Raw genomic sequence first — 8973 nt, 5'->3', positions numbered from 1 at the left:
TGCTTGTGTTATTTCCACACAAATGAGTGTCAACTGGGAGCTCACAGTCTTCAAGTTCACCATGGAGGGTATTTTTTCAGGAAAGGAGCAATCAGGATTCTACATGGAATCAAGGTAAAGGCTTCTGCTGCTAGAATAATCTGGTGACAAGAAGCACTCTCCTCTGGGCCCCTCGAGTCCTTGGGGAGGGCGGGTCTTTGCCAAGCCCACAACCTACCTGAGGGGCAGACTGTGAGCCCTGGCTGGGGCGGTGGAAATCGGAGTCTGCCCTTGCCTTACATCCCTCAAGGCTGGCCTCAGCAGCCAAGGAAAGCAAGATTCTTCTTAAATCTTTTATTAAGTTAGAAACAGATAAAAGCAACACAACTTTTGGGGAAAGCACCACTGCGAGGTCCTTTGTGCTGTGAGAAGTGTGCTATTCTCAACTCAGCACTCCAAGAGCCCTCCCCCACAGGCAGGGTGAGCTCTGGACCTGGGGTGCCGCTTCCTCCACGGGCCTTGGGGCCTCCCCAAGTTCTCAGGCAGAGCCATCTCCTTGGACCAGCCACCTGGCTTCTGAAGAGCAAGAGGCCACCTCTGACAGAGGCAGGGTCCGTAGGTTCAGAAGAACCTAGAGATGTACCTTCTGCTTTTGGCTTTTTCCCCAGTGGCAGCTGATGGTCTGCAGCTGGTGCTCATCTGTGAACAAACCCGCCCAAAGGCCCCGCTCCCAGGAGATGCCCACAGGACCAGCACCACATTATGGAAAGCAACCTGCTTTGGAGCCCCAGTCCTGAACCAGCCCAGCAGCACCGTGCAGGTGGCTGGCAGCCTGGGAAGTCACAGGTTTTGGCCCCAGCACCAAGAGCCCCCTCCTCTCCAGTGAACACTGGGCGAGCAAGGGACCAGCCCAGAAACGCTCAGTATGAGGAGGACTGTGGCAGGAGCCAGCCTCTCCAGAACCCTGGCTGCTGAGGATGGACACAGGAGGGACCCCGTGACTCAGAAGGTGGGAAAAATGAACAAATGGCTGGCAGTGTTCTTGGGAACAATCCCTACCTCTGAGTTCAGGGGGCAAATGGGCTAGATCATTACCAGCTGGAAGGTCAATGGCGAAGGATAGTGGGGGCTGGTGGGGCTGGCCATCCTCCAAGTTGAGATGAGCCCGGCCCTAGAGGGATGTGCAGTGAGCACCCTGGGGCCCCTCTGTGGTCCCCAGCTCCTATCTGCTTCTGGTCTTGGGAGGGCGGGCCACATTCCAGGGCTGGTGTAGTCCTGGCAGGGGATGGGGTCATTGGTGCCTCTCAGGCTAGGCTCCGAAGGGAGGTGAGAGGGTGGCTCCAGGATATCTCCTTGTTTAATAGCATGTGTCACCCAGGAGCCCCCCACCCATCTGTGTCTGCACCCGGGCACAGCATCCTGGAGCATGGCTGGTCTGACCGGGAGGTGGCAAGGTCACTGGGGACAAAGCTCGACTCTGGAGAGGGTCCATTTAACCCTGGGGTCGGGGTGTCATTTGCTAATGACGCCTTGTGGGCATCGCTGAGGTCACCCAAAGGTTCCCTCCCTCCAACAACATGTCAATTTTCTCCTCCGCACCTTCTGCCCTCAGTCCCAGTGCACACGTTCCCAGAGAGGGAAGCTGTGGCCAAAGGCCAGGCCATCAGTGTTGCCACCACCCCCTCGCCAAACTCAGGCCCCCCCCTACCCCCACCCAGCCAGGACTTGCTGCAACAGGTGACCCCAAGGCTCTACAAATGTCCTCTCCAAGGCCAGGGGTGTCCTGGCATCCATCCTCACCCCTCTGGAAGGTCCTTGCCCCTGCAAACCCCTGCCAAGCAGGAAAGGCCTCGGCTAGACACACGGGCACTGGTGACGGCTTCTCTTTCTGAAGATCAGAGCAGCCCCCGAGGCCGCTACTCCCAGAGCTGGTGGGGCCGGGCGGGGCGTCCTGCTGTGGCAGGCAGGGTCAGGGCCACCATGTGACAATGAGGGCTGCAGCCGTGGGGCAGGGAGAAACGCGTAGAGTCTGTGGAGGAATGAGAGGGAGAAGATATGAATCACACCCACCTTGTTCCATCCTAACCTGGAACCAGATGAAGAGCCAGAGGCCACGTGGAAGGCCCAGGTGTGAGGGCGCAGCTCTCGCTCAGCAGCAGTGCAGCCACGCATCGGTCCTTCAGCCCTGAGCACCCTCCACCTGGCGGGCACCGGGCCAGGGAAACAGGAGGACAAACACAGCTACCATCCCCAAGGATCGTCCTCCAGTGGGAGAAACTACAGGTTTGTACAAAAGTATACACAGCCATCGTACACTGACCGTGCCAGCTGTGAGAAATAAGAAACTAAGAGATTAGAACCAGGACTTTAACTGGGGTGGACGGTGTAGGAAGGTGGTGAAATTTAACCTGAGACCTGAAGGACAGACAGGAGTCTGCTAGAGGAGCCAATAGCAGTCTGGGCAGAAGGAATGGCATGTGCAAAGGCCCCAGGGTGGGAATCTGGCACTTTTGAGAAACTAAATGTAGGCCAGAGAGATAGAAACAATGAGGGGCAGAAAAGATCCGAGAGCCAGGGGACAGCCAGCCCATTCACTCCTGCACTTGACATGTTTACCACACGGCCCTGCGGGATGGATGCAGTGGTAAACGAGGCAGGACAGTCCCTGTGGTCATGACACTCACACTCAGAACTGGGTTCTCGATCACTCTGGGGCCCGCTCTGAGCTTCGTGTTTCCCCGTGCAATGAGGACACCTGCCTCCCAGGGAAGGATGGAGTCATCTAATGCACGTGGAAGGCTTGATGTAGACCCTGGAAGCAACTAAGGAAACCCAGGTGGGCACAAGGGTTTCCTTGTGACCATTTCTACAGCCTAACTCACAGCAACAGCTTGGCACAACCCTAGCCCGACGCCAAGCAGGGATGTGTCCAGAAGTGGTGCCCTTGGCCGGAGAAGCAGGTCCAGGAAGGACCCAGAGGGGTGTGGCGGAGGAATGCTCAGGACAGCGAGGGAGGGGCTGGGAGTTCCCACGAAGGGTCTTCCATGCTGTCCCCCAACCCCATTTCCATGCTGGTGGCTCACTTCCACTGGCCAGCGTTCAGTGCCACGGGCTCAGAGGTGGCCCCAACGAAGGAGGCAGGCTTGAGCCATGGGACAGTTCCCTACGCGCTGAGCTGCCCCGGGGTGGGGGGTCTCACCCCAGCTTCGAAAGGGAAGAGAGAAGAAGCCCCCCACCACAGGCGTCTCCAGCCCTCCAGGAGGCGGGGACAACCCCACCTTTGCAAACATCAGGTAACAGTGACTGCACGCTTGGTCTTCAGCCTGGGGTGTAGCCACCCGTCCACCTGTGTGGCCTGGGTGGGGTGACCGCTGTGTCCTCAGTGGGGCTGAGGAAGGCCCCCCAAACCCCTCCAAGCTCCTCCCAAGCTAGAAACTAGGTCCCAAACATGCCAAGATGGTCTAAGTGGGTGAACCCCAAGCTCAGGGACCCAGGACCCAGTGCTGGGGAGGAGGGGCTCTGGGTGACCCCTGGGCTGTCCCAAGGAGGAAGTGGTAGCACCCTACGGGCATGCTGAAGGCAGAGGAGCTGGGAGCCGCCCGGCTCCCAGACTCCTCCTGGATCACTCAGGCACTTCCCCGGGCCTTCCTGGGTTGGACCATCCAAATTTTTGGCAGATACTTCTTGGAGAACTAATTTCCTCATCTCTGCAGAGCGGATGTGGGGTCAGGGGTCACCCACACCACCTGTGTGCAGCAGGCCCCAGTGAACCCTGTTACTGCCTATGGGTGTGTGATCCCAACAGTGGGGCATGGAGCCTTCCAGAAGGAGGGGCTGGCCGGGGACATCCAGAGGGCCCTGCCACCCAAAGCATCCCAAAACCATTATCACCGCCATCCCCCACCCCGATCACAACCTCGTACAAAGGCTGACTCTGACCCCAGCCCCCTTTCTACTCACCTAGTTTAAGCAATACAATTTTTATGCCCATGTTCCTGAGGGGAAAGCTGAGGCTCAGGGAAGTTAAGCAACCAGGGTCAAGCAGCCAGCAAGAGTCAGAGCCAACAGTCAAGCGGGCTTCCCTTCCTAAGCCCCCGGCAAAGTAAAGGGTGCACTGGGTCCTAATGCCTGACCTGCCCCCCACCCCTCCCACTTGGGGAAGAACTGCCCTCCAGGGCCCTGGGGTCGGGCAAACACTGGACAGGGGCAGAGCTGCCCAGGTGATTGTAGGAACAGGGACTCAAGGAAATGCAAATGTTCCCTTTGAAACGCACTCCCCAGGAGACCAAGACATGTGGCTGATTAGACTTTTCTCCCAAAGAGGGAGAGAGCAGGTTAAAACAAAACAGAGAAACCTTAAAAGAGAACACAGCCCCATTCCCCTCCAGGCTGGCCTGATGAGGCCAAACACCCCGTGTGCAGGGATTTGATGCCTTCTCTGGGCCTGCCTCACCTGCTGCGGGCGTATCCCTTTAAGGGCCTCGAAGGCCTGGCTGGATCTGATTTAATAGCTGAAACATCAGATTGCATTCAGAAGCAATCCTGCTAAGTATGAGTGCTCAGCCGTTCGAGTCAGCAGCCGCCGGGTCATTAAGGAAATGAATTTTTCAGCTCAGGCCAGCTCCTGACGGGGCTCCTGTGAGCTGAACCGCACAGGGCCCAGGAAGGGCTCCTCAGAGCCCCCGGGACCCCACGCCTCCTGTCCCCCATCCACCTAGGGTCCCTCAACCTCACAGCCCCAAGGGCTGGGAGCTGGGACCTGACCATGGAGGACCTCCTCTGGTGCTTCTATCACCCCATTCCAGGCCCTGCCCCCAAGCCCCTGGCAGGCTGGCTCGGGAGACCTTAATCCAACCTCAGGACTTGCCACAGATCCCGCCCCAGAAGGGCTGCAGGAGAAATCCTGCCCTCCCCTCGGAAGAGGCCCTCCAGGACAGGCTTGGTCCTTCCTTCTGCCCTCTCTCCCCTTCCTGACTGCCCCCTCGGTCCAAGGACCTGGGCAAGTCCATCCTCCTGTCTCCCTGTCCATCACAGAGAACACCTGCCTGTGTCCCTGTGCTCCCAGCATCCTCTGTCACCTTCCCTTTCTGTGTAATGATCTCCAGTAACGATGGCGCCAAGAACAGAGAGCACCCTACCTCGGGGTAACCGAGGCAGCCCTGCAGCAACCCCGCTGGGGGCTGGGAGGTTGGGGGCTGTCCCTTACCTAATCATGACGCCTGCTTCGAGGAAGACCTCTCCAGTTTGTGGAGGGACAGGGGACAAGAGGCTCCCTTGCACACCGGCGAACACACAGCTGCCCCGAGGAGAGGCAGGACCCAGCCCCAGGGCTAGCTGGTCCCAGAGCCCCGGTCCCACCAGCTGTCCCCAGCGGTGCCCGCCCACCTAGGCCAGCACCTGCCTCCCTGCGAGCGCTCGGTCCACTCCCCTCACGGGCCCCCGGCATGGGGCTCTCACCTTGGCTGCACCCTGGACTCACCTGGAGCTATACACGGCTACAAGGCCTGGGCTCAGAGACCCTGACTCAGGTGGTCTGGGCTTAGAACTTGCAGAGCACAGACTCTGGCCTGGCCCAGAAAGAGAGCTGGCCTTGGCCCTTGGCTTCTGGGAGGTGACCTGGATCACATCTGATAGACAGGAGTGTCTGTTTAGGGTCAGGGTGGCCACATCCGTGTGACTTCAGGTGGGGGCCTTGGGTCACACTGGACCAGGTGATGTGAGAGTTACCACAATCAATCCATCATGCCTATGTGATGGGGCCGCGATAAAAACTCTGGACCCCAAAGCCTGTGTGAGCTTCCCTGCTGGGCAATCTTCTGTGTGTACTGTCACTCACTAAAGCTGGCAGAGAGACACTGTCCTGGCTCCATGGGGAGCACACAAGGGATGCTTTGCATTTGTACCCCTAGCCAAGGCTCTGTTCCCCACACCTCTGCCCTTGGCTGATCTGATTCTGTATCCTTGCCCCATAATAAACCATAACCATGAATATACACCTTCAGTGCATTCATGAGTCCTTCCAGTGAGCGCTGGATCTGAGATGATTCTGGGAAAACCTTCCCTGGCAGCTGATGTCAGAGTGAGGATGCCCTCAGCTCTGCACACAGCTGTCAAAGACCCCAGTGTCTCTGATCTGCTGGCATGTCTGGGAACCACCCCCCAGTCTAAGGCTGTTGCCCCCATCTGGCTGAGGGGGTACATGCTTTCCAAGTTAAGGGGCAGAGCCAGGCTTTGGCTCCAGAGTTGAAAAAGGGTCCCAGAGCGCCGCCCTCCCCGCCACTCACTTGCCGCCCCACCCAGCCCAGCCTTCACCCAGAGTGGGCACAGGTGCGGGGGTGCCACGGGCTCACCTGGCCGGGCTCTGCAGGTGTTCTTCACGCGGGCAGGTGCTTCCAGGTGCTGACGAAGGCGGTGGGGATGAGCGAGTAGGGCACGGTGGTGATGCAGTTCCACGTGTCCGAGGTGGGGTCGTAGCAGTCCAGCGTCTTACACCGCTGGGTCCCGAAGTAGCCCCCCACCACGTAGAGCTTGTTGCCCGAGGCCAGGGCGTGGCAGGACATGCGCTTGGCGGTCATGTCCCCGATCCGAGTCCACTGGTTGGTCTCGCAGTCGAAGCGGTAAGCCGAGGCGGCCGTGAACTCCGTGTCGCCCCCCATGATGAAGATCTGGCTGCCCAGCACGGCGGCGGCAGTGTACCGCCACGGCTGGGGACACTCGGCCTTGATGGTCCACCGGTTCTCCGAAGGGTCGTAGCACTGGACTTTTGACACCATGTCCCGGTGGATGCTGGTCCCCCCGAAAACGAAGAGCTTCAGCTTGGCGCTCACGACCGCGGCGTTGCTGACGCCATCCCTCAGCGGGGCCACCATCGTCCACTTATTAGCGCCGGGGTCGTACTTCTCCACCTGCTTCAGGGAGACCGACGGGGAGGCCGGGAAGACACCGGCCAGGGACGTGTGTCCCCCGACCACATAGAGGCAGTTCTCCAGCTCGGCCGAGCCGTGGCCAAAGCGGGCGATGAGCATGGGCGCCGCCTTGGACCACTCCTCGTGGACAGTGTTGTACACCCACACGTCCTTGGAGACCCCGTTCTCGGAGCCCCGGCCCCCGGTCACGTAGACCTTGCAGCCGATGGCCGAGGCGCTGAACTCCTTGCGGGGGCTGGGCAGGTCGGCCTTGGGGATGATCTCCTTGGCCTTGTGGTCCACCTGGTAGATCTTGTCGCACATGAAGGTCTGGCCCCCCAGGATGAGCAGCGTGTGGCCGGCCCTGCGCGGCCGGGCACAGGGGCTGGTGACTACGCCGTCGTTCTGCAGGATCCTGGTCTTGCAGCGCAGCGCCTCGTCCACGATGAGCCGGGTGCGCTCGTCGGCCATGAGCAGGGCCTCGCCCGACACGGCCTCCTTCAGGCAGTCGGACGGCAGCAGGGCCAGCCGCACGCTGCGCAGGAGCTCGGGCAGGTGGGCCTTGCGCCCCTCCAGGTCATGCTTCACCCACTGGAGGATGGCCTCGAAGACCACGCGCTCGTCCTCCGTCTCCAGCTCGTCGCTCGAGATGAGGTCCAGCAGGGTGTCCTTGGACAGGCTATTGAAGTCCTCGCTCTGCCGCACGGTCTCGAAGTGCACCAGGCACATGCGCCAGGAGAACTCGTAGAGCCGGCGGCACTGGTGGGCGTCCGACAGCAGCATCATGCCCAGGCAGTTGGACGGGAACAGGTTCTTCTCCAGGAACTCGGCGGCCGCGTCGCGCACGTCATGGAACTGCAGCATGTCGCCCGCCTCCAGCAGTGACTCGGCGTTCTCCTCATTGATGGCGATGCGGGACGAGTAGGCGAAGTCCAGCAGCAGCTCCAGCACCTCGGGGTGCAGGTTGTCCTGGAAGTTGACAGTGTCGTCGCGGCTCTCCCGCAGGCCGTGGCTGAACATGGCCTCGAAGTAGCGGCTGGAGGCGGCCAGCACGGCGCGGTGGCAGGGGAAGGCGCGGTCGCCGGCCCAGAGCGTGACATCCGTGAACATGCGGTGCTTGCGCAGCGTGTTGAGGTGGGCCAGCACGCAGTCGGGGTGCGAGGCCTTGTGGAACAGCGTGATGTTCATGGAGCCCGCGCTGCCCCGCGACTTGCGGGTCTCGTGGACGCTGACTGACATGCTGAGCTGACCTGCTGGGGAGACCAGGCCACAGGTGAGAGGGGCCGGGCCCCGCACCCCCGCTGCCCTCCTGCGGCTCCCCGCTCAGCCCCTGCCCTCTGCTCAGCTCTGCCAAACCCAGGCCCAGCCCCTCCCCTCCACCGGAGGGCCAGCAACCACTCAGGTGGCACAGGCTGAAGTTCAGACCAAATGCTTTTGGACCAACTCTGCATATGAGCCTCCCTGGGTGACCTCTCACTGTGCCTGCCTCCCGTGGCTTCAAGAACATGCACATGGTGCCCCCCAGCCTGGTTAAATAGGTGGCAGGGCAGCGCTAAGTGTGCCCTGAATGCATTCTGCTGTCTGAGGACGCGGGTCCACGGCCCCACTCTGCAGCCGGGGAAGCCAAGGCTCAGAAAGGCCAAGTGGCTGCCTGCAGTGCTACAGCCAAGCCTCCCACGTGGGCGGTCCAGCTCCAGCCCACTCTCCACCCTCCACTGGCCCAGGGAGCCACGGGCTCCTGCGGGGAGACTTTTGGAAAAGGTTCTCAAGGAGCCGCAAACACCAACAGAGCCTTACGCCCTCCTCTGCCCCCAACAGGCCCTGTCCTGAGCTGGGCTCCAAGCAGGTCTGGCCACAGCCCTCACCCTCCCTTGTCCTTGGCAAGTTCCCCAAGAGCTGCCATCCCAGCCCAGGCGCTCAGCGTAGACACGTCTGCCAGCCCAGGGCTCTCCAGAGTCGGGACGAGTGAGGCTGTGGAGGTGTCGAGGTGGGCCAGCTGACTAGTGGCTCAAGTCAGGACACCTGCTCAATTCTGAAGTCACCACAGGAAGCCAAGACAAAGGCCCCGGTGAGAGCTGAACCAAGTTCA

The 8973-nt window shown here is 60.6% G+C and overlaps 1 protein-coding gene across 4 annotated transcripts in view; it reads right to left on the bottom strand.

Moving 5' to 3' along the window:
• Nucleotides 1–318: 318 nt before the first annotated feature.
• Nucleotides 319–8973, bottom strand: part of KLHL25 (kelch like family member 25) — a 30122-nt gene continuing 21467 nt past the window's right edge. For 2 of the 4 annotated variants that reach the window (XM_032469417.1, XM_032469419.1), the window contains exons 2-3: nucleotides 6330–8137; nucleotides 319–2008 (exon numbers count right to left, since the gene is read on the bottom strand). In XM_032469417.1, the coding sequence (XP_032325308.1) occupies nucleotides 6354–8123 (1770 nt within the window). In that variant the 5' untranslated portion in view covers nucleotides 8124–8137 and the 3' untranslated portion in view covers nucleotides 319–2008; nucleotides 6330–6353. The remainder of the gene's footprint in view (nucleotides 2009–6329; nucleotides 8138–8973) is intronic. The other 2 variants (XM_032469418.1, XM_006178548.3) reach the window with 1 other exon arrangement.

The sequence above is a fragment of the Camelus ferus genome, chromosome 27 (genome assembly GCF_009834535.1).
Source record: "Camelus ferus isolate YT-003-E chromosome 27, BCGSAC_Cfer_1.0, whole genome shotgun sequence".
Lineage (NCBI taxonomy): Eukaryota > Metazoa > Chordata > Mammalia > Artiodactyla > Camelidae > Camelus > Camelus ferus.
This window is presented reverse-complemented; position numbering and strand designations above follow the sequence as displayed.